This window comes from Pituophis catenifer, unplaced genomic scaffold (genome assembly GCF_029215685.1).
Source record: "Pituophis catenifer annectens isolate HBS135680 unplaced genomic scaffold, rPitCat1.0.hap2 SCAF_3, whole genome shotgun sequence".
Taxonomy (NCBI): domain Eukaryota; kingdom Metazoa; phylum Chordata; class Lepidosauria; order Squamata; family Colubridae; genus Pituophis; species Pituophis catenifer.
The window spans coordinates 50,078,868-50,105,392 of record NW_027256883.1 but is presented as its reverse complement, the minus strand read 5'-3'; the positions used below and the strand labels follow the sequence as shown (position 1 = coordinate 50,105,392).

Genomic DNA, 26,525 nt, shown 5'->3' with positions numbered 1-26,525 from the left:
AAATTGGTTAACATTGGGATTCTGATTCTAATGTTTTGTAGTTTTTTAAAAAAGTGGCGTATTGAAGAGGACACTGATATTCTTCTCATGTGGCAAATTGTGCTGTTTTTTGATAGAACTCCCTGAAACTCAGGAGTAGTGAACCTATCACTTATGTCAAGTGTTCAGGTAAATCTGTTTAAAAAGCATTTTGTTGGAGGAAAATATTTCTAGGTGTTCTAGTTTGGCCTTGTGTTTAAGTGAAATGAGCTGTAAAAGCACTCAACTTTTCACCCTAATGTAAGCATCTCGATGCTGAAGAAAGACCAATTACATCCTACTTAATTCACAGAATTCTGTGGCTTTTTTTATAAACTTAATTCAGTGTATATTTCAATTTGTTCAACTTCTGGAAGGATAACTTCTGTCTACTACCCTGGTTAACTGCTGAAGTAGGTAATGCTGATGCAAAGAAATTCAGTATAAAGAACACACTGCAAAAAGCCCTCTTCTTTCAGTGCTTTGGTTATAACATACTATATCTGTTGATGGCAACTGTACTATCTTTTAGAACCATTATTTTGGTAAATGTCTGCTGGATGACATTGTAATTGGATCTTAAAAAATTAAATGCTAGTGGTTTGGATCTCTAGATTTAGATGGTGAGGAGGTGGTATGATATTGTATGCCAGGCCTGTTAACCTGATGGCCTGCGGGCTGGATGAGTCATGCATAGGCCACACCCACCCCAGCTCTGCAAAGGCAAAACAATTCACGATACATCACGTGACGTGATTGACTTGGACACCCGTGCTGTATGCTGTCCCTCAGAAGTTTGGGGGCATATTAATGGCTTTCATCTTGCTATTCATGAACCTGTTTTCCAGTCAAAATTGTAAGATCCAAATCAGTATTTCTAAACCTCAACCCAGCATGCTGGTTGTGAGAATTGTGGGAGTTCAAGTCAACACATCTCAAAATAGCTGAAGTTGAGAAACTCTGATGTATATTATTTTTTGTGTGGATAGGATAGGATAATCATGGCATTTTTGGCTGCCTTTTCCCATATGAGGCTTGTCTTTGTTCTCCACTTTTGTATTCCCAGTCTCATGAATTGCTCTCTCCTTTTCAAGGCTTTTGAGGTTAAGAGTGAAGTTAGATATAACAGTTTATTAAGCAACTCTTTTCTTAACCAAGACAGTTCAGGTATTAGTTTTGTTCCATTCATTAAAAATATTTCTAATCTATATTTCTTCAGCTAAAACATTCCTGTTTACTATCAAATAATGTGGTTTATCTAAAGTAGTTTAAAAATATCGTGAAAACATCTAATTCCCCTAAGCCCTCTTGCCTAAAAAGGTATTTACATTGTTAAACCATTTATACTATCACCTTCATCACCATCTGTTGTTCTTCCAAGGCTTCTAGAGTCTTCAAATAGAAATCCTGAACCCCTTAAACCATTTGCTTCATTTGCCAGTAAAAAAATCCCAAGCCATTTGGCTTGGAGGAGTTGAAACTTGCCTTAAGGAAACTTGGTTACAGTTCTTGTTGTATTTGGTTGTACCACAAGTGTGCTAGTGCCCATATGTTTTTTTGTATGTAAGCAATAGTTATTTTCTCTCTTGCATTCTTTCCAATATTTGTGGTCCTATTATGTGTGTGGTTAATATTAGTCCAAGAGTGATAAGGATCAAGAGACCATTCATACGTTTTCCTTTTGTGTCACTAACTCTGGTCACTGGAATTAGGATTCATTTCTTGAGAAAAAAGTCAGCAAGCCTAGACTGGGTAGGGTTGTTGTTTGTTTGTTTTTTGAGATTTAATATACACTGCTCAAAAAAATAAAGGGAACACAAGCAGAAGATATCCGAGATCTGAATGAATGCAATAGCCTTATTAAATACTTTGTTCGTTACAAAGTATTTAATAAGAATATTGCATTCATTCAGATCTCGGATATCTTCTGCTTGTGTTCCCTTTATTTTTTTGAGCAGTATATAAATCAGTATCTTCAGTTTCTGGGCACAGCCTTTTTGTTTGTAGCCATCTTTAGCAAGGACCATTCATTTCAGTGACTTTCCTTCATTGGCTCAATTTATAAACATCATTTAGTAAGTGCTTATGGAAATTCTACAAAAAGACTATTTAAAGATTCAGCTGGAAATTGCAGATTCTCTCTTTATATCTGGATGAAAACAGTTTAGCTGATATACCAAACTTTACAACTTTCTAATTTATTTGTGTTCAGTTGTAATTTCTCAATGTTATCAGCATACAACGCAGGTATGCTGATAACATTACTTATAAACAGGTTTATTTGTAGAGGTTTCAGCTCAGTTGCAATGCTTTCTTTTACTCCCTGTCTTTCCTCTGAGCAAAACAGTGGAACAAAACAGAATCAGATTACACATTAGTGAAAATTTCCCATAGGAACAGAGCAAGATTGGAACTATGAATTTAAGGGGTATATGTTTTCAAACCTTTTACCTAGAACAGCTCAACAGACTACATCTGCTTTAAGAAAAATATAACTATTTAATTTGCTGTACAGAAAGGGAAGTTTTTAACAGGATTATCTTTTCAAACTTACTAAAATTTGCATTTATTTGGTTTATTTAATATAAATTAGCTCCAGTTCATATCATTAAGCAAAGATATGCTTAATGCAACTGAAATCTTTTAAGTTCTATTCCTTCATATTCAATAGGCATTTTCAATGTAACACTTTTTAAAATATTGGTTTGTTTTATATTTTAAGATTTCTGTATCTTCCTCTAGATAATCACTTATCATTATTGGCCAACTTCAGTACCCTGCCTAGATGGCAAAATTTTAATGTCCAATAGTCAGATGCTAATTCCTGTAACTCTCAACTCTTTGATTGCCAGATCACCATGCATTTGAAAGTATGGTACCTGAATGGAAGGAGACAGACACAAGTTTTAGATAGAACACAAATGCCAACCATATTTATGTAAGAAGCACCATCATTACTGATCACTTTTTATTTGGAGTCAAAAATGCCAGCAACAGAGCAGACTGAGTTGGCACATCAGGCTGGACAAATACGTGATTGTAGCCATATTTCCACAGGCTATGAGCAGCAGCACTGAGTTACATGTTGAGGCAACAATTGAGTTTTATCTTTCTGACACAATAAAAAGGATGGACAGCTACTGAACTGGTAGAAACCATGCAGGAGTTAACAAAGGTATGAATAGGTGTGCAATAAATATCTTCCTAAAAAATTAGACGAGCAGGAGGCTCACTTAATTTCATTAATAGTTAACATTGTTTTAAATATCAACTTTTGCAAAACAGTATTAAAATTATTTTCAAATGTTATCAACCTACCCCTAGTAAGTGGCTGTTTGCTATTGGCCTTAGTTTTAAACATGTTTTGCTGTCTTTTTGCACCAAATGGCAGTATTTTAGTGATCCAATTTTGCAGTTTCTGTGAGTCTGGAATTAAGACATTTATTTCACACCTTACAGATGTATATAGGAAGTCTACTGTTGAGATTCATCTTCCACTACTTCAATTCTGCGTGGCCCATAAAGTAGAACATAAGCTATATGCCAGTCTCCACCGCCCGATAACCTCAAAATATCTTCAGGGGTAACAATGCTGACTTTGTCATCATCAAATTTAATCCATTCATCTGTGGGAGAAAAAAAACCATAGTCAATAACACTTTAAATGACATTAATGTGAGAGCCAGTGTGGTGAAGATGCTGGCCTAGAAAGGAGGAGACTCTGAGTTCTAGTGGGCATGAAAGCCGCGAAGTGGCTTGGGCATGAAAGTGTTGGGTGACCTTTGGCATGTTATTCTCTCACAACCCAATCCACTTAAAAGGTTGTGGAGAAATTAAAGGGGGAAGTCTTAGATATGTCTCCACCTTGATTTATATATTAAAAAGGCAGGATAAAATAATCAACAGTGCAGAATTAATTTTTCAAGGAAGGCTGCCAAGTAATTCATCCTATCGCTTGGTTATTTTCTAAAATTGCTACAATACCTTGTTTTCTTTTAACCCAAGATACATAGTGTCCAGAAGAACTAGATCGTCCTTGATGAGTTAGCACTGCCTGTAGCTCATAATAACCACAATTATTGGAACCAATATCTGAGAAGGCAAAGAAGATGGTACAATGTGATATAATAGTAAATACTTTACATATTGTTATCCTTTTATTTATTTATTTATTACATGTATTTATATGCCGCCATTCTCCCGAAGGACTCAGGGCGGCGAACACAAGTTAAGAAACAAGTACAATAAAATCATAATTTAATCCAAATAATTAATTAATAGTAAATAATAAAGCCCGGAATCAGTCTCAGCCTATTTGTTTATTTTGAAGCTCTCACCTTCAAAATCAGAACATGAGAAGCAGATTAATCTCACAAAATACACTTGGGACAATGATTTCTATCCATCAATAAAATGTATTCTCAACTTTGCATGTTCCAATCCCCATTTCAGAATACAGAATAACAGTTGGAAGGGATCTCAGAGGTCTTCTAGTCCAACCCTCTCCCCTGTTCAGACAGGAAGCCCTATACCATTTCAAACAAATGGTTGTCCAATCTCTTCTTAAAAACTTCGTGTTGAAAGCATTCACAACATCTGGAGGTAAGTTGTTCCACCAATTAATTGTTCTGTCAAGAAATTTCTCCTTAGTTCTAGGCTGCTTCTCTCCTTGATTAGTTTCCATCCGTTGCTGCTTCTCCTGCCTTCAGGTGCTTTGGAGAATTGGTTGACTTTGTGGTGACCCCTTAGAACTCTGCTATGATGTCATTCCTAGTCCTTCTTTTCATTACACTAGACATACTCAATTCCAGCATACCCAATTCTTTATATATTTTAGCTTCCAGTCACCTAATCATCTTCTTAATCATCTTCATCTTATTCTTCTCTGCACTCTTTCTAGAGTCTCAACATCTTTTTTACATTGTGGCGACCAAAACTTGATGCAGTATTCCAAGTTTGGTCTTATCAAGGCATTACAAAGTGCTATCAGCCCTTCATGTGATCTTGATTCTATCAATTAATCAGAATAGAGCTGGAAGGGACCTTGGAGGATTTCTAATCCAACCCCCTGCTCAAGCACCCCTAGTCCTTCTTTTCTCCAGAATGGCCATATCCAATTCTTGCAACCATTCTTCATATGTTTGTATCTCCAGGTTAATTATCTGAGTTGCTCTTCTTTGCACTTTTTCCAAACATCTTTTTTGTAATGTGGTGACCAAAACTGGATGCAGCATTCCAGGTATGGTCTTACTAAAGCTTTTAAAAGTGGTACTAATACTTCACATGATTTTAATTCTATCTCTGTTAATGCAGCCTAGGACTGGCAGCTGCAGCACACTGCTGGCTCTTGTTTAGGTGATTGTCCACTAGGACTCCAAAATCACTCTCTCAATTACTACTACTACTAAACCAGGTACCACCTATACCATACCTGTGCATTTGGTTTTCGAAAGATTGCTGGATGCTTTTAATTTTTTTAAACTCTAAGTAGTCCCAAAGTCTCACTGCTTAAGCAGATCATTGCTTCCAAAACATTCATTATCTCCAACAAATTAAATAGCAAACAATCAGTGAATGGCCTGCTTCCATGTATTTCAGTGTAATCAGACACTAGAGATGAGAGAAGCCATTGAAATAAATTCATAATAGATATTTATAGGTATCAGCCCTATAGGTACAGAGTTAATCAGAGTGCTTGGTGTTAAAAGTTGTACAACTGCATAGAACAGAATTGACAAAATACTAGCATTGCTACTTTTATCATTTTTTCTTCAGATCCACCACCTGCAGCTGACTACAGATTAAATATGAAACATTTAAGACACAAACATTTCAAGGTAGATTAAAATAAATGTAATAATTTTATTCAACCCTGAATTTTTATAAAATAGAAGCATTACATTTATTTTAATCCATCATTTTATATTAGCCATTTTTGAGATTCAAAATTAATTTGAAGTTAAAAGCTTGCTGAATTACAATAATGCATTATTTCTATACTAAACATGAAAAATTACAACTTGTGGTCTCTTAATCAATAGAATATATATGTAGCTCAGGAATGAACTGTAGGGTCCTTGGTGTTTTCTTGAATTTGGTTGTTTTCTTGCAGATGTTTCATTACCTGACAGCATCAATGCTCTTAAGATGGGATTTGTTCCTATTTATATACAGTTTTGGTGGGCCTTTTTTAACCTTGGTAGTCCTTTAAATTAGGGTATTCTCTTTTGCTTGTTTGTTTGTCAAGTGTTAATCCCTGCTTATCTGAGTGTTGGTTGCTGGAGAGGGATTTATTGTAGTTTTTTTGTTCGCTTCTTGGTTTTTTTATGGTCTCTTTTAAATGGTATGTAAACCATGGTATGGTTTACCTCTGAGTGTTTACTTATGACTGTTTTGTCAGTGTGTCAAGCTTCCAGGAATTCCCTAGTGTTTTTTTTTTTTTAATTTAGCTTGATCAAGGATGTTCATAGCTTCTCAGTTAAAATGTTGATTGAATCTGACCATCTGTTGTGAAATTAAGCAATTTTCATAGTATCTTCTGACTGTCCACTAGTTTGTGTTCATAGAAGTGCTGTTACTTTTCTGCCTGTCTGCCCTACATAGTGGCTGTTACAATCCTGTCAGTGTACATTGTAGACAACTCATTTTTTCTTCTTCAGCTACTGAGTCTTCTGGTTTACTTAACATGAAAATTATACCTAATTTGCTAACTTCTGTGTTCTATAGCCAGTAGCTTATTCTTTTAGATTTAGCTGTCTTTTATTAGCTGTAACAATGTACTATTCAAAGTACTATAGCATATAATTTATCTTCATACTGATTTCAATCATAGTTTCAGATATTCACTAATTGGTATTCCTAAATAATATATCTGCTTTCAATTTTTAAGATAAAGCAGAGTAAAAATATCTACTGTTTTTAAATGTCTTTCTACTTACCCTCAGAAAAGGAAAATGGTTCATACTTAATCTCCTTCTGTGAGCCATCACCTTTACTAGACTTGAAAATAAAACAGAAGAAGTTGGTTTGAGTTAATTTTGTAACTAATAAATATAGCATTAAAAATAAGCAAAATTCTAAGACAATTTTAATATATTATTCAGAAATGATTCGTAAAATGAAAAGCTAAAGGTTTAAGGCTCAGGTAGTGGTGGTGGCTGCTCTGTTACTTTAAGTGCTACCATATATGAATCAGAAAATGTGGAATACCAAGAGAAAGGGGATCACAAGAAAAGAAAATCATGTTTTCTTTCTGTGTGGCACAGGTTTTTCATATATACTTTATTCTTATAATAATGATCCAATAAAAACCATGAAAACATAAAAATTAGGGATGCAGTATTTGATAGTTGATAACACAACCATTAATATATCAGAAAGTAGGAACTTTATGTGAAATATGTGTTTACTCTGGACAATGCTGCAGAAGAAGCAAAATAGGAGAATTATTCATGTTCCTATAGAAATTACAATACAGAGGTACATGGACAAAGGTTTAAGTTTTGCACCATAAAAGTAATCTCATTCAGATAAGGGGATTTTGGAATGTCTGCCCAGTAGGAGCACTAAGACATGCTATGCCTGAAAGAAGTTCTCCTTTATCTTATGGAAAATGAGAGATGGTAAATATCTAGCCAATACTCAAGGTCCCCTTGAAATTCAGGTTTTGCTGTTATGTAGTATTTTATTGTTCCCCAGTTGATTCTACCTATCAACTATCTTTTAAAAAAAGCACGACTGGCTTTTTCAGAACCCAGAGTATGAAGCAATGCATCTGAGGATTAGTAACATGCTAGCTTGGACTGTAAAGCATCCCTCCAAATAGGAAAATGTCCTCTGCCAATACAAGGGATAATAGGCCAGAGTGGAGGAACTGAATCCTTTAGTCAATAACAGATCATCAGCCTCCCAACTATAATATCTGTTGAAGGGATTCCCACCTCAACTCTGAGGGTGATGCTGGCTGCACAGTTTGGTCTGGCAAGAATAGCTTTCACCATCATCCCCATGGAATTTCTTCACAAAAGGCCAAAATATAAAGGGCCTGTTTTGCCCTGCCGAAAAAGGCTGCAACCCAAATAGACTTCCAAATTTCCAGATTAAAAAATAACATCAAAGACATTACTAGAGTACATATATCTAATTGTTCTTCTCTTAACAATTAACATTAACTTAAAAATAATAATTATATCCAGTGAACTTTAGAAAATTTACGAATGAAAATGCAGATGCAATAATTTATTAGACCATGGACTCTTTAAAAAGATACAGTTCAATAATTCTTTACATTCCATGTCAGTCTTTTTACTACAAATATTATTAAAAACATGATTATTAGCAGTCTTAATGATGTTTGGCTATAAGTTTAAGCTTCATAATACTGGACCTGACTTAAGGTCTACCTGTAAAGAAAACGCATATATTGTTAAATGAAATTTAAAGATTAATCAAAGTTAATGGGTTACTTACATTATTTGGTTGCTGGTTTACTTTTTTATCTTCCAGGTCTTTGAATTTTGATCGATATGAGACCATCTTTTCTTGAAGGCCTGGCGTACATAGTTCATATACATCCAACATAAGTGGAAATTTAACATCCTATAGCAATTTAAAAGAGTTTCATGATCATGTAAATCATCATACGAAGCAAATCAGCTGTCTTAGATCTTAATTCCACTCAGTTTAAAATAATACTGGCAATAATCTAAGATTTTCAACGAAGTATGTACACTAAGGCTCAGTATTTAATATTTTAAATGCCTCAGGAATAAGGAAAACTGCTCCATTTCATATCTGACCATGAATTCATCTAGTTCAGAATTGTACTATTAGCACTATCTCTCAGGAATTTCTCAACTCCCACTTATATAGACGCTTAAACTGTAAAACATGAGCTCTGTGCTTACTTTTACATAGCCATAAATAGGAAATTTAAAAAAAGAAAAACCCAGATTATGTAATATTTTCCAGTGTCCTATGCACTTTATTCTAAAGCTAAAGCATCTTTAGAATGCTTTAGCAAAAGCAACATGAATGCATATAATGCAATTGGACTGATTCTGTTTTCATTTCCATTCATAGGATAAAGAAGTAAATCAGCATATTTTAATTTAAATTATGCTGCAGCTGAATATCAAATCTTGATTGTTGTTTTTTTAAATAAAGTTTTATTGCTTTCCCCCCCCCCTACATTCAAACACATATTTTATGAATAGAGAATTGGCCATATCATAACTTATACAATTTATCTTATTCAAATACATTTTACTCAGTTAAACCTTGATTGTTAAATGTATAAAATAGAGCATTTATACTACATAGATCAGGTGCAAAACTTAGCATCAAATGTACTTACTTTGAGAACTTTGGCATTCACAGATTCTTTCTCTTTGTAAAAAAACCGAACCATTTGAATAGTAAGGTATGCAGGCAAGCGACTTATCTTGGACTAAAAGAAAAACATTCAATAGAATCAGTGAACATGAAAAGCTACAGCAATTTAAAGTAGGAGCCATAAATGCATGAAAAAATGTTTATCGTAAAGACAAAACAAATATCAGGGGGTACACAGGTTTTCAAACCAAATGGCATAAACAATATATATATATGTTTGTTTATGTAAGTGTGTATAGTTAATATTTCGGGTTTCTTCCCGTGTAATTGTGGATATATCCCTAAAAGGGTAGAAGATTAGAAGATCAAGGCATATATGAAATCCCATGTGCTTCCTGCCCATCAACATACATTGGACAGACCAACAGAAGAATGAGTGTGCGCATCGAGGAACACAAAAACTCAATACAAAAGCAAGAACACACATCATCATTAGTCCAACATATAAATACAACAGGACACAACATTAATTTTAATAAAACAAAAACAGTTGCAAAAATAGAACATCTCAATGGCAGGATAATCAGAGAAGCAATAGAAATGGAAAAAAGACCATATTGCATGAATAAACGGGATGACACTTCACGTCTGCCTACTATTTGGAAACCTGCTCTCATAGATAGACGAATCTTGACACCATATGTGGAAGATGGACCAAACATTGCACAAAAAAATCCCAACCAAATCATATTCAAACCAGCCACAAAGATGAAGCCCTGCCACCTAGTGGAGAAAAACCGACCATACACCCGAAGCCAAACCAATAAACACATACTGGGACTCCCAACCAATCAGAATGAAAAGGTGGAGCCATCCCAGAATACCAACACCAGATTTGAAATTCCAACGTCAGTTAGTGCAAAATGACTACTGGCATAAGCCTGATGATGGCAGATGGGATTCTGCCGAAACGTCGCTTCTACCCTTTTAGGGATATATCCACAATTACACGGGAAGAAACCCGAAATATTAACTATACACACACACACACACACACACACACACACACACACACACACACATATATATATATATATATATATATATATTGTGGAGATATATTTTATTTACAAAACATTACTTGCTACATATGTACATATTTATCAATATAAATACGGCCCCACCACAATCATGAAGTGATTCTAGGTAGCCAACTGATTACGACAAAGAAGTTTGAATAAGGAAGCCATATGACAATCTCTATGTCATAACAAAATCCATCTATTTTTATTTCAGGGATTTTAAATCTTGCTTCACTTGTATATAACCAACTCTTAAAATGGCAGATCATAAGTAGAGTTCCATTATAAAGGGATATTACAATGGTATGCTCACCGTTTTTAAATAAAGGGCATTCCTTTGCAATGTTGGTGATAATTTAGTTATTTCTTCTTGAAGACGCTATAAGAGAAATATATTGAAGAAGATAACAAAGATTAGAAGATGTGCAGAATTAAGCATGACATTTCATACGTCCTTTTTAAAATTCTGTGCAGCACTTTAAATGATAAATGTAATAAGAATAAAAAACCATGCCCAAGATTTATTGAAATCTGAAAGCATTTTTCAAGCAATGAGGGAAGGAATACACAATAGCATAGACCCAAAAAGCTTTTTATGCAACTTGCATTCATCTAGTGGAATTTTGATTACTTTTTGCTGCCAACTATCACATGTATTTCCACGAGGAAATACATGGAGGGAGTTGACAGGAGGAGAAGTAATATAGCAGGGATGGACAATTTGGATGTTGGATTCAAAATTCAATAGCTCCAGTCAATATGACCACATCATCCAGGATAATGAGAGTAAGTCTAGCAACATTTGGGGAAGCAAGGTTTTATCTTCCTCTTCCCTATACTAAAAAATGAATATGGCACGGGGCAACAGTTTGGATTTAAAGGCAGCTGTGTAGAAGTCCTTACAGTTGCTATTTTTTCCCCAGGATTATGTAGCTGCTTTCACAGCAGCAATGCAATTTCAGGACAACCTTGATTCAAGGAGTTGAAAACACATTCTAAAGCACATTTTTGTCTTGAAAGAGACTATATATTAATTACTTCTCTAAAATATATGAAACATACAACTGGAAATTGGAAAGTATATTTAGAACACTATTCCAAGTTTCAATTTTTAATTCTTATTTTAACACTTCATGTTTTCAAAAAATGAAAGAAATATATGTTAAATGAATGTTCACTGTTAAATAATGTCTTAGAAAATGAAATATCAGAAAAGTCCAACAATCTTAAATTTCATGATCAAATCTCTTTCTTCTTGAAAACTCTTTGTGGACCAAGATAAACCCCCTTAAATACAATGCTGCAAAAACTGCTTGAATAAAGATGCCAGAGTAACTCACCAATTTAAGACCCGTGAACAGATATTTAACTTCCTGATTGATAAAACAACTAAGCTGGAGTTGATTCTCTCTTCCTTTTGTGACTTCCTCCTCTTCTGCTTCTGTGCATTTCATGCTTCACAAAATATTAAGGACCAAATATGAAAAGTACTGAACTACCACTAAGCATTGAACTTAATGATTTGCAAAAAGTTATCTTGTTTTCAGAAAGCTTAAATTGCTGCAACAAAACAACAGTTCTTATATCAGCACCTATTATTTAATGACACTAATCAGTTTTTTAGATAAGTATTGAATTTTTTTATAAACTGGCATAAACCTTTCTTTAAAAATAACTTTAAATATAATTTATAGACGTACTTAACTACCAATTACAGAATACACTCGTAGTGAGGATTATCTCTTTAGTAAGTAAAATGTATAAAACAAATCCTACATATACTAATTCCATTATCATGAGCATTCTTTGTTATTCCAGAATGTTTAGGATACATAGTTTCAAACTCAATACTGAAAAACTGGTCAATTAAGCTTTTCTTTTTAGGAGGTGCCGTTGCTGCCGTTTCTGAAACTGAAGTCTCAGTCTGTAAAAGTAAACAAATATGTAAGCAACAATACAAACTGTTTATAATTTACTCTTACAAATCTGTCTGTTGTACTTTAAAAACAAGATAGAGACCTAAAGGTAGTCAAAGAGAAAAAATATGAATGGGTTACTTTGAACAAAACCTGGGAAACATACATCTTGTTCAATTCTACGTCAAGCATTCTAAATCCAAAACTGGTTAGAAAAAGTCGTTTGGGTAGATATTCCAACCAGCTTTAGTTCAAATTAGTAGCTTGCACAATATAAAACCAGTATTTTGGATTTCCAAAGTTGCTTCAGAGACCTATGCAGCACCTATCAGCAACTCGTTAGAACATAATGAAAGATCAGCTTGTTAGACCAGACCACGGCTCAACTAATCTGGCATTTTGTTTCTCACAATGGCCAACCAGAAAGTTTCACTTCTAACAAGCTGGAGATGGCCATATGTCTCTTCCCCTGCTGTTTCCATGCAGCTTATATTGGTAAGCATACAAATGCTAACCTGGATCTAATACTGAATCTTTAAAACTAATTCCGCCTGACAGGCCTGTCCTCTGAGTTTTTCCATTTCCTTTTAAGCAAGCAACCATGTCTGCATCATGTTAACCAATTAATTGCAGATTAATTATATGCTTTATTAATAAGCATTTTTTACCTCTTCTTAATCTTTTTGCCACATGGATGACTCACAGTCCTAGCATTTTAAGAAGAAAAACTTTTCCCTATCCATTCTTGTCATGGCAAGCAGGTTTTCACATAACTTGCTTACCTCCTTACTTGGTCATCTTTTTTCTAAGAAAAAGTCCCAAACATTCAAATCTTTTAGTGTATGGAACTTATTTTGGCCCAGTATGGAATTTTATATTTATACTGAACCAGATTCGTAATCTGACTAACTATTAACCCAATTTAAAGAGATCCCTTTGGAATTTTTCACAATCTTGTTTTCCCATACCCTGAATAATCTGATATTATCTATATGTATTTCAACTCACTGCATACTAACTATTGACCCTAATAAGTTGTTATGGTTGTTATGTCAAGGGTTGTTACGACTGGATGCGATTTTCTTTTATGAATTTAAATATATTTTTTCAGAGAAGAGATCCACAGGTTTCAGATTCTCAAAAAGGTCCATGGGATAAAAAGATTAACTTCTGATTTAGGCACTTTCAACAATTTACTTGCAATCAAATCATACTTTTATTGCTGTTACATATTGCTAACATTATTGACTATAAAAACTCAGCTGCAGCCCAAAGTTAGTCTCAGTTATTTCCAGTAAAGACTTACTTCCATTACTGCATCTTCTTCTATACCTTCTAACTTTTGCTGCAGTACTCGCATCATCTGTACCCAGCATTCATTGGCATCCTAAGGAATAAGATAAAGATAAAATTAGATCATGAAAATCTAACAAAAATATATGTTGAGCATGTATCATATGCACATCATATAAAAACATGAACACGTGTGTGTATACAGGTGCATATAAACAACAAATGAGAAACACTTTCTTACTTTGTTTATTCTAAAATGTTTTCTTTAGCAGCTAGGACTAGAAGCTGATAAGGTAATTAATAGCTATATTTTTATGATTCCTTAACAGCTTCTAGTCCTAGCTGCACATGGAAATGGTAAAACAAGAGATACATTTTTATATAAAATATGCAGCCTACAAAAAAGAAATTAAAAAGTATCTACCTGTTGAAGATATTGGCCTTGATCTCCTTTCTCTGCAAACTGAGGAAAGGCCATATGTAAAAACTGGAGAAGAATGATGGGAGGGATACTGGAGGAAGTTTTGTCCATAGAATCAAATAAATCTCTTAAAGCTTAAAAATAAAATAAAAAACAATAAATTTCATAGAAATGTCCTCAAATGCAAATTCTTTATCTAATGTATAATACAATTATATTTTGTAGCAAAAGGCTATTTAAATATATAAATGCATTATCAGTCTATTTAAAAAATACTGTACAACTGATTATATCATGCAAGTGAAACAATCTATATTGTTGCATGGAGAAGTTTTATACCGGTTAGTGCAGCTATTGGGACAGAAACTGCTGTTGTTAATCAATGCAGTCATAAAAGTATGTCACATGACCATGTCGCTTAGCAATGTTAATTGCAGCAGTCCTGGTTGTTGTCGTTAAGTGAGGACCATTAAGCCACTAAGAATGGACCTCCAGTGATTGCAACTTCCAAATTCCTGCTGGCTTTCCCACTGACTTTCCTCATGGAAAGCCGGCAAGGAACATCGGAAATCATGATCATATGACAGCAGGGATGTTGCAATGACCAGAACTCCAAGGATCAGTATAAATCCTTCTTATTCTGTATCACTGCAAATTTGAACAGTTGCTGCTTATCTTTGACATTTACTTTATATAAATCATTTAAGACTAAGCCACAACAGCATATAATAGGTGCATCTTCAACTGTACATTACAAAAGTAAGTCATGTCAATCTACTTTTAAAGTGAGACTCTAGTGGAACAAAATGCAATTAATAGGCTAATGACCATGTACACATAGTCACACTTTATGACTATAATTGAGCCTGCAATTGTGGTCATCAGTTGTGATGGTTATACAGCAGGTCATCACATGACCCTGCCCAATTTGACAATCTTTTTTGCAGTGGTCAAGTGAACACGGCAGTCATAAAGCAAACACATTGCTAGATTGCCAAGTGACCAAAATATGATCACATGATTTCCAGGGGTGGGTGGGGAAGAGACATCAGCATTTTGAATTCAGAACATAAGTCTGTTTTCAAGGTTTGCTGTAACTTCAACTAGTTGCTCAGTGACCGGTCGTAAGTAGAGAACTACATGTACTGTAAAACTAATATAGAAAGTTAATTATAATCACATATCTGACTTAGTTCTTCTTCAATCTAGCATAAGGCCACAACATGATATATATAAAACAAATTTATGTATATTCCCGTTAGCAATTACATTCAGCCCATCATCTAATAAGTTCTGTACATGCAACTGACTTCTGAATCTTTAAGGCTGTGCTGAATGTTGCACAGTAATGTAGCAAAATTTCAATAACTTAACAGATAAAACAATGTTTCCCTGCACATTTTTGTTAACATTACACTGAAAGAATAAACAAACATATTGGGCAAGATTAACCTAACAAACCAACTAATCAAATATTCTGCATCCATTCAAGTGATCTAGCTAGAGCAGTGCCAAATAAGGAGAAACAAACAATTCTACAGAGTAGCCAATGAACATACCGTCCCAAAATCTGATAACAGCATATTCAATAGTTGACTGTTCCTGATTTGTTTTTTCTTAAATGAAATGGCATAAATCATAATATCCTGGTCAAGGGCAATAAAGTAAACAAGCAGCACTCATTTTCCAGTGTTCCAAGTATTTCTGGATTTTAAAAAGCTGCAAATTTCAAAAGGAAATTTTTTTTTAACAGTGATCAATATTTGGCTACAATTCAAAAGGTGGTAACTAAAACTCAAAATCTATCAAATACTTTAAATTGTGCTAGGAAAAAAACAAAGTATCTTCTGAGCAACATACTGGCCATTTTATCTGAGGTAGCTAAATATCAGAAAACACTGCTTTGCTCTTGAAATACAAACCTGCAGTAATATACTGAGCAGAAGCCATTTCCCCTGAAGCTCTTAAGGCACCAGCATACCTAAAAATGTTTAAAACATATAGTTAGTTTGGTCTTAGATTCAACACAATATAGAAATAAAGTTAAAATGGCTTTTATCTGGAAACTGAGATTCATCTGTGAGATTTTGACCACAACCAAGAAAGTTGTTAAGTTGTGACTCCCAAGAAGATTTGGAATTCTTACAGTTTGGAAGCCTTAAATAGGCTGGTTACCATCATAACTGAATGCGCACTTTAGCAGCACATAAATAAAAAGTGCATATTCAAATTTGGAGGAAGGTATATTAACTTTGAAACATGTAGAGATTATATTAGTTTTAGTTGTTTTAAGGTTTCACTGAAAGATATAATTGACCAAGTATGCCTAATTTTTTGCATTAACTGTAGATCATGCTTTCATATAAGGAATGACATATTCAACGATTTAGTTAGGATTATTTTAATAGTTCAATTATTCATTTATTATCACAAAGTACAGGTAGTCCTCAACTTTTTGTTTAGCGCACCAAAGTTACAACAGCATTGAAAAAGGTGATTTATAACCATTTTTCACACTTATGACCATTGCACCATCCCCATGGTCATATGATCAACATTTGGACACTTGGCAACTGGTTCATATTTATGCCAGTTGCAGTATACCAGGGTCATGTGATTATCTTTATGACAAGCAGTCAATAGGGAAGCCAGATTCACTTTACGACCATATTATTAACCTAACTGCAGTGATTCATTTAACAACTGTGGCAGAAAAGGTCATAAAATGGGGCAAAACTAACTTAACTGTCTCAAAATGTTGGACGAAATTGTGGTCATAAGTCAAAGACTACCTCTAAAAGAAGGAATATGTGACTTGAAATTTGGTTGCACCTAATAAGCCTTGTGTGCTTCTCACTACTTTGTACACATTAAATAAGACTAGTTGTATGGATCAGACCAAAACCATCTGTGCCTATAATTCTATTCTATTCCTACAGTGGTCAACAATATATCATAGAAAGCTCATGAGGTGGAGATGGCTGTAATAGTGATATCATATTCCATATGATATTCCAGCAACTGAAATAAATCTTGTCTTCTTTACTAAAGGAAATATACGGCCACCTGTACTAGTATCTACTGACTGCCTTGTCCTCCCTTTATAATTAAATCTAAATTCTAATTATAGATATCTAAATGATACCATCTTTACATCTTGTACACATTCCATATTTACCATATGATTTTGAAGAAGTGTGTTTCAATATAATTCTGATCAACTATTTAATTAGATTGTCCCAATACTAGATTTTTAAAGAAAAAGATCTACTATTTTGAAAGAAGGAGAAAATTCCTTACCCATTTTCCCACTAGTATATCTTATTTTACTGCCTTCTCCAGTATCTCTAATACAACTCTTAATTCTACTGATAGTTTCTTAAAATTTAGCTTTAAACCATTTTTACTGTTGGTTGACAAATTCAACTGTTTCTATTAGGTATATTTTATTAAAAAGAGCCTTGATAGTACAGTGGTTTAGTGCACCCTGTTATTAACACAGCTGCCTGCAATTTCTGCTGGTTCGAATCTCTCCAAGGCTCAAGGTTGACTCAGCCTTCCATCCTTTCTAAGATAGGTGAAATGAGGACCCAGTTTGTGGGGGCAATAAGCTGACTTTGTATAAAATATACAAAAGAATGAAGGCTATTGCTTAACGCATTGTAAGCCGCCCTGAGTCTCCGGAGAAGGACGGCATATAAATCAAAATTTAAAAAAAAATAAAAAAATTACTGTGTTTCCCCGAAAATAACATCCTGTCTTATATTTTTTTGAACCCTGAAATAAGCACTTGGCCTTATTGCCATGCACTCAAAAGCCTGATTGGGCTTATTATCAGGGGATGTCTTATTTTGGGGGAAACAGGATATATATACCGTATTTTTTGGTGTATAAGACGCACTCCCCACCCAAAAAAAGTGGGTGGAAGTGTCTGTGCGTCTCATACAGCAAATGTTGCCGAAGCCCCACCCACCCATCGGCCGCCACCCTTTGGCCTCTGCCTCCCAGCAATTTACCGGTATATTATGTTTAGAGCCAGTTTGGTCTAGGGGTTAAGGCATCAGGCTAGAAAGCAGGAGACTCTGAGTTCTAGTCCCTCCTTAGCCAGTAAAGTTGGCTGGGTGACCTTGGGTCAGTCACTCTCTCTCAGCCCAACCACCTCACAGGGTTGTTGTGGGCAAAATAGAAAGACAAAGGTGTGCTGGATATGCTTGATTTACTTGTAAAAATAATAAAGATGGGATTCAAATAATTTGTAAATATACATGAAACATGAAACAAAGTCAGTAGCTTACATCTACATTCCATTCAAAAAAGAGGGTTTCCTTTTTTTCCCTTTTCCATTGCAGCCCACTGTAGCTCCTAAAATGCTGCCCCTAAAGATCAGGGAATCCTCTGAAACAACTAAATATGTATGGGAAAGCAATATAAGGACAGAAAAGGTAGGAACTGGGGAGGCCAACTGTGTGAGCAAAAACATGCTCTGCTTCTTTAGAAGCATTTTTGGATAAAAACCATGATAATTTATTCCATAAAAGGTTGCTTAACCAAACTCTTCACCCATCTAAAATGTTTTAAAGTGAGAACACCTCTAAACCTCTCTTTTACATATATAATCCTTGATATTCCTATATTTCAAAGATGCTATGTTAACCATAGTTATGCCCAGAGATGCTTGGTAGAATGTGATGGGCAGCATATAAACTTAATAACCAGAAACATTAAGCATGAAAAAACAATTTTAAGGATATGCTAGGTTAATTTTGCCAATGCTTTAGTATCTTCACTTTCCAGTATACTACAGCAATGGTACATTTAAAATTAACGAGCTGGTATCAATATTTCTTGAAACTGATCAACTCAATCAAAATAAAATGTTAAAACTTTTGTGAAATAAATAGTATAGGAACTGGAAGCATTTTTCTAAATACAGAACTAAATACAGAACTCTCAATTCCACTTGAAGAATAGAGTTCAACACATATTAGATTCCTATTACAGTTCTACCACAACAATTTGTTTTCATTTGAAATCTAAAATTAAAAATGAATTTTATTACTTTACTACTTTATTACTTATTCTAGCTTCCCTTTCCTATTAAAAATACTAGCTACAATTCATACTACTTCATATTTTAAAAAATTAACAACATTTTATTTGTAGTTATGATACCTACCTCTTAAGAGCTTCTTTCAATTCTGGCACAGAGCGAATACACTGAACTGTAGCATTCATATAACAAGTATTCCCAAGATTTGTTAAGCCACACGGTAATTCCATCTGTCACAGAAATATTAAAAATGTTTGTTTTATATTAAATATTATATTTTTAGAAATGTTTTTGAGCATGAAATCTCTTTACTGAACAAGGTATTTTGTATCAGTTCCAAAAATGCTGCATTTGGCCACAATGATATCTGTCCTTAGTTGCATCTCATTTGGACTATTATTTTATTTAATTTGGATGACAGTGACTCCAACACACTTTGAAGACTATCCAGAAATATTTGAAAGATCATGTTTTCCAGAAATAAACTGCTGTTCACTGTCCACCTATATTAATCCCCTTTTGAAAAAGGAAAATAATACTTTATTCTTTCAGAATTTTAATGTTTGGTTATCCATCTATTCTTTTGTTTAGTAATTTTAAATTGTTATATTTCAAATAGTATTAAAATTACTGGGCAAATGGGATGTGTGTGTGGGTACACCTCCCAATGACTGGGCAGTTCACAAAAAGATAGAAAAATAATAAAACCACATAACAATAAAAACAATAAAAACTAGATCAAAAAGTTAGCAAAACAAAGAAAAAAACATATATAACTAAGAAGGCTTTAACTACCCTAGCCAAAAACCTGGGCAAAAAGCTTTGGCCCTGCTAAATGCCAAGAGTGAGAGCCAACCCCAATGGAGCACAGAGAAAGAGCACTTTGAAATCCTAACAAATAGCAACATTTACAGTAATCAAAGAAACCCATAGTGTGCACACCTCATTGGATAGAATCAATAAGGCAGATACTATGGAAGATAAGTGGTCCACCAGTAACCAGGCTCAATGCTATGTAGGGCTTTATAACACCTAGCATCTTGAATCTCACCTGAAAGGAAACTGGCAACTGATGCAGCTCACAAAGCAGGGAAGTCAGATGGATATACAGAAACATGATCATGACTACCCTCATTGCTGGAGAGCGATGCAGTAATAAGCTGTGAAGTAACCAGGATATGAGTGGCTGTAAGGCCTTCCTATCCAGGAAAATGTACAACTGGCACGTCAATTGGAGATTGGGAAGGGATTTCTAGTTGCAGCTGCTTTCTGCTGAGTAGGAGCTATATAGAGAATACTCTTTTGTTTCCAAAAGTGCCATAAGAATTACTTTCTTATAACTTTTACTTGAGCAAAATCATACTTCCTTTGAAACACTAGTTTTTGCATAAGATAAGCTATTTAGTACAAATCAGAAGAATTACATTACAAGGGCTTACTTACATTCACCAAATGGCAATGATTTAAACACAGAGCAACCATCACCTTTCAAAGCAATTCAGTTCACTCAAAAAAAACAAAGACAGGCACTCTTTGAGAAAAACAATGTTTTTCAATTTAAGACCCCCGTTTCTGGTTTCAAAGCTAAGTATGTTTATAATATAGATTCCCCACCTCCTAGTCATGTCTTATTCTCATAGACTGCCTGTAGTTTTCTTGGCAAGGTTTCTGAGAAGTGATTTGCCATTGCTTTTTCTTAGAACTGAGAGAAAGTGACTGACCCAAAATCACCCAGCTGGCTTTATGCTCAGATGAAACTAGAATTCAGGATCTCACAGTTCTGGCCTGATGCTTGAACAACTACCCCAAAGTTGATCTCTATTATATAGTCAGGTTCAGAAATATTGGGACATCAACACAATTCTAACATCTTTGGCTCTATACACCACCACAATGGAGTTGGAATGAAACAAACACAATGTGCTTTAACTGCAGACTGTCAGCTTTAATTTGAGGGTATGTACATCCAACTCAGGTAAACAGTGTAGGACTTACAACAGTTTGCATATGTGCCTCCCACTTGTTAAGGGACCAAAGGTAATGGAACAATTGGCTTCTCAGCTGTTCCATGGCCAGGTGTGTGATATTCTGTCATTACCCCAAATACAATGTGCAGATAAAAGGCCCAGAGTTCATTTCAAGTGTGCTATTTGCATTTGGAATCTGTTGCTGTCAACTCTCAAGATGAGATCCAAAGAGCTGTCACTATCAGTGAAGCAAGCCATCATTAGGCTGAAGAAACAAAACAAACCCATCAGAGAGATAGCAAGAACATTAGGCGTGGCCAAAACAACTGTTTGAAACATTCTCAAAAAGAAGGAACGCACCGGTGAGCTCAGCAACACCAAAAGACCTGGGAGACCACGGAAAACAACTGTGGTGGATGACTGAAGAATTCTTTCCCTGGTGAAGAAAACACCCTTCACAACAGTTGGCCAGATCAAGAACACTCTCCAGAAGGTAGGTGTATGTGTGTCAAAGTCAACAATCAAGAGAAGACTTCACCAGAGTGAATACAGAGGGTTCACCACAAGATGTAAACCATTGCTGAGCCTCAAAAACAGGAAGGCCAGATTAGAGTTTGCCAAACAACATCTAACAAAGCCTTCACAGTTCTGGAACAAGATCCTATGGACAGGTGAGACCAAGATCAACTTGTACCAGAGTGATGGGAAGAGTATGGAGAAGGAAAGGAACTGCTCATGATCCTAAGCATACCACCTCATCAGTGAAGCATGATGGTGGTAGTGTCATGGCGTGGGCATGTATGGCTGCCAATGGAACTGGTTCTCTTCTATTTATTGATGATGTGACTGCTGACAAAAGCAGCAGGATGAATTCTGAAGTGTTTCGGGCAATATTATCTGCTCACATTCAGTCAAATGCTGCAGAACTCTTTGGACGGCGCTTCACAGTGCAGATGGACAATGACCCAAAGCATACTGCAAAAGCAACCAAAGAGTTTTTGAAGGGACAGAAGTGGAATGTTATGCAATGGCCAAATCAATCACCTGACCTGAATCATGCATTGAGCATTCATTTCACTTGCTGAAGACAAAACTGAAGGGAAAATGCCCCAAGAACAAGCAGGAACTGAAGACAGTTGCAGTAGAGGCCTGGCAGAGCATCACCAGGGATGAAACCCAGCATCTGGTGATGTCTATGCGTACCAGACTTCAGGCTGTGATTGACTGCAAAGGATTTGCAACCAAGTATTAAGAAGGGAAAGTTTGATTTATGATTATTATTCTGTCCCATTACCTTTGGTCCCTTAACAAGTGGGAGGCTATATATGCAAACTGCTGTAAGTCCTACACCGTTCACCTGAGTTGGGTGTACATACCCTCAAATTAAAGCTGACAGTCTGCAGTTAAAGCACATTGTGTTTGTTTCATTCCAACTCCATTGTGGTGGTGTATAGAGCCAAAGATGTTAGAATTGTGTCGATGTCCCAATATTTCTGGACCTGACTGTATAATATATTACTTCTCATTAAATTTGAGGTCATACATTTCTCAGCATTCAAAACTGTGAACATAATGAGAATATAGGCTTACTGCTGAGGCTAACTGTTCTTCTGTCATATCTTCAACAAAGACAGGCCGGGCTACTGGTTCTTCAGGAAGTGCATCAGCAGAGCCCATCATTAATAAGGTCATCCCCTATTGAAAAGGTGCAAGAAGTTTTATCAGCAGGTACTCTAAAAAAATTAAATATAATCAGATACATTAGTCTTCAAGAAATTAGTTTTAAAATAAAGTTCAAAAGCAGTTGTGGCACATACAAATTTAAATTATGATTATTTTATTACCTTTTGAAAAACAGTGCAAAATATTAATATGTACCCTTCTGTTCCTTAAGGAACCAAAGTATTTACTATACCCTTAACTTGCTGAAAACTTACTCCTCTTTTTTCTAGTATTTCCCCTAGTACAAAAATCAAATAATATCAGCAATCACATTTGGGTTCTCACTTTTAATTTTGACTGTCTCCAAAATGATGTTAGATACATATAAATATATCACAGTACTAAAAGCAGTATTTAACTCTTTGTAACTGTAGGCTTAGAATTTAAAAAGTGAGACACTATCTGCCAATTGAATCCTCCTTCTACTGTTCTCCATTCCCAATCCCTTCATACTTTGAATCATTCACAATTAAGGCCACAGAGAAGAGGTAAACCCTGCTCTGTGAAGCTGTTTTGCATAGAAAACATCCAAGCCATTATAAATATCTAATGCGACCATGTAATACTTACACTTTTTATTTTGATATTACCCCAATCATCATCCTATTTGAAAGAAAGAAAATAAACATAAACGTTTCCCAATAATAGTAAGATGACTCAACAGATTCAACAAATACACCAACAGCTAAAGAGGAAATCACCAAAGGTAGTTAGATCTCATAGCAAGGGCCAAAAATTCCTCAGAAAATGTACAAAAATAATTTGATATTATATTTAATTCATAAATTCTATCAGAATATAAATTTATGCTGGTATTTTCATTATTGCCTCGATACATTAAATGTGTAAAACATACAATAGTAAGTTGTGATAAAATATTATCCAACTCTACCTTTAAAGTTCCACCTTTCACCATCACTTTCTGTCTGTCAGGCTGAACTCCAGTCAAAGCAAAAAGCTGTGCTTTGAATACCATTGGAGGCTCATCTGTATTCAGCTCCACTCCATCGAATTTTTCTTTGCCCCATTTTACATTAACTGAAAAACAAGGATTTGAGGTACAACACCAACACCAACACTACTAATAAAATTAATACTAAAAATTAGACGTTATACCGAACTCCTGATTTGGCAGCAATGATTAGATATATAAATTATAAACAATAAAGTCATACAAACTTATATTAAGAATGCCTTTCCTAAAAATTATACCTCAGTTTTGGCCATAGTCCTGACTGGAATACCAAATTTACATTCATACAACATATTGTTAAAACTGATAACACCAATTTCTAAGGAAGCATGCATCATATGCTATTCCTACATTATAGGAGTTGAAATAACATGGATTGAATACAATTCCCTTTTTCTTTCTTTTATGATTCTCATCCGACACAGTTCTGTCGTAAGGGGCACGCAGAGCCATTTCTCTGGGCATGCGAGCCGTTGCCTGTTGCTCTTCCAGCTTCCGGCACACCAACCAGCTGGTCTTCACACACGCAGGAGTGTAGGAAACCGGAAGATCAGCCGCCCGGTGCACGTGCACATGCCAGGAAGATGATCTTCCGGTTTCCGGCATGCGCATGTGCACTGGCCAGCTTGTCTGTGGGCACGCATGCATGCCAGAAACTGGAAGACCAGGTGGCCGGTGCACATGCAAGCACCAAAAATCGGAAGATCATCTTCCCGGCATGTGCATGTACACCAGGCAGCTGCTCTTCCAGTTTCTGGCACCGAAAAGGTTCGTCAACACTGTTATAGGTAGTAGAATTCATTGCAGGACATACACAGTATTAATTCCCTAAACAAACCTTCCCTCACTTTACACTCTTCCTTCTCTGGGAGACTATATGGTTTATTATGCCTGGTAACATACTACTTTTTACCAAATTAGAGCATTGGAATTAGAGCACTGGAATCTACAAGTACAGGTAGTCCTCAACTTACAACCACAATTGAGCCCAGAATTTGTTGCTAAACAAGACAGCTGTTAAGTGAGTTTACCCCATTTTACGACCTTTCTTGCCACAGTTGTTAAGTGAATCTCTAGAGTTGTTAAGTGAGTACTATGTTAAGTGAATCAGGCTTCACCGTTGATTTTTGTCAAAAGGTCTCAAAAGTTGATCACACGAACCTGGGACACTGCAATCATCATAAATATGAATCAGCTACCAAGCATCTGAATTTTGATCACATGACCATGGGGAAGCTGCAATGGTCCTAGGTGTGAATAATGGTCATAAGTCATTTTTTTCAATGCCACTGTAACTTCAAATGGTCACTAAACAAATGGCTGTAAGTTGAGGACTACCTGTAGTTTGAGAATTAACAAATGCATTAGGTCCCAATGACCGCATCATCGCTATTTTTATTACAGAAATTCCTCTTTACCTTTTACAAGACAAAAGCACAAATATATGAGAACCACAAGAGCTCAAGTCCCTGAGGCAGCTGAATGACAGAAGTACTTAAAGGTTTTTTTCACTGCTGTATGACTTGCATCAGATCAAATTCCCTATTTTGTTAAATATATACGACCCTTGCTAATCTTCAAATGAACTGTAAGCATGGGGGAAAAAAAACAACAGAAATTACTCTGTTCAAGTTTTGCAGGTTTTCTCCAAAGGAAAATCCGGGCTCTAATATGACGGAGGACTACACTTCTTCAAAATCAGCCAGGGGAAAAAATCCAGGCCTGGGCGATGTTGCGATTGCAGAGGGGGAGCCCTTACACACACACACACAAAACCAACCAACCACGCCTCGGGCTGCCGTGTTTGCTGCTTGCCCTTTGCTTCCCGTCGATGTTTTCCACCTTTTACTATCAAGGCAAATCTTCCCTTGACAGGGCGGCACCAAAGCACGCCGTCTTACTCCCGGCCTTCCTCCGGCAAAGCTCTGCTCAGGAGGAGGGATCCGGTCGGGCGGACTCGTTCCTTCCCCACCGCCGCCTCCCTCAGCGAAGGGCAGGAGAGCGCAAAGACCCCTCGAGCTTCGGAGGCCTGAGTAGGGGGAAGCCGAGCTAGGCCCTCGGGAGGCGGAAAGGCGGGGATGAATCCCGCATTCGCGAGAGGCGGCTGGCCAGACTCACCTGTGAAAAGCGGCATGGCTGGCGGGATAAGCAAGCAAGGGGAAACGAGCGAGCTCAAGACCCGAGACGGAGCTATAACAGCGCGGCACCTTCCTTCCTCCCTCCCTCCCTCGGGGTCTTATTCAAACCGGCCCCTCAGGATGACGCTGCAAGCGCGGAGGGCTGCGCACGCAGCTCCGGAAAAGGCACCGCCTCCTCGGCTCTGCTGCTGGAAGCCCTACTAGGAAGGAAATGGGGCCTGAGGCTGCTGGGCTGCGTTGCACTTGAGACAGAGGCTTCTCCCGCCCGTTTGTTGTTGTTTTTCCTCTGCTCTGTCAGTCTTTCTTTTTACTGGTTCCGGCTACCGGTGCCACTAAATTACAGGGGTCCCCAAACTTGGCAGCTTTAAGACTTGTGGACTTCAACTCCCAGAATTCTCCAGCCAGCATAGCCAATAGCATAGCTGGCTGGAGAATTCTGGGAGTTGAAGTCCACAAGTCTTAAAGCTGCCAAGTTTGAAGACCTCTGCACTAAAACAACAGAATAGAGCCTAATCTAGCGAAATGGGCGGAGAAATTTTTATTTATTTATTTATTTATTTATTTATTTATTTATTTATTTATTTATTTATTTATTATAAATTAAAAGAGTTT

General features: G+C 36.0%; 1 protein-coding gene across 2 annotated transcripts; it reads right to left on the bottom strand.

The window, feature by feature from the left end:
* Nucleotides 1–2,922: 2,922 nt before the first annotated feature.
* Nucleotides 2,923–26,043, bottom strand: USP14 (ubiquitin specific peptidase 14). Of its 2 annotated transcripts, XM_070942350.1 has the most exons (17): nucleotides 25,894–26,043; nucleotides 25,194–25,361; nucleotides 23,695–23,840; nucleotides 23,373–23,405; nucleotides 22,671–22,775; nucleotides 19,240–19,343; nucleotides 15,986–16,044; nucleotides 14,067–14,197; nucleotides 13,656–13,736; nucleotides 12,266–12,357; nucleotides 11,774–11,888; nucleotides 10,747–10,812; nucleotides 9,374–9,466; nucleotides 8,488–8,616; nucleotides 6,957–7,017; nucleotides 4,003–4,110; nucleotides 2,923–3,644 (listed from the first exon to the last, which is right to left on the bottom strand). In XM_070942350.1, exons 3-17 carry the CDS (start codon nucleotides 23,776–23,778, stop codon nucleotides 3,493–3,495), a joined length of 1,413 nt encoding a protein of 470 aa, XP_070798451.1. In that variant the 5' UTR covers nucleotides 23,779–23,840; nucleotides 25,194–25,361; nucleotides 25,894–26,043; the 3' UTR covers nucleotides 2,923–3,492. The 2 variants fall into 2 exon arrangements, with proteins under 2 accessions (XP_070798451.1, XP_070798450.1); XM_070942349.1 differs by lacking the exon at nucleotides 25,194–25,361.
* Nucleotides 26,044–26,525: the final 482 nt, after the last annotated feature.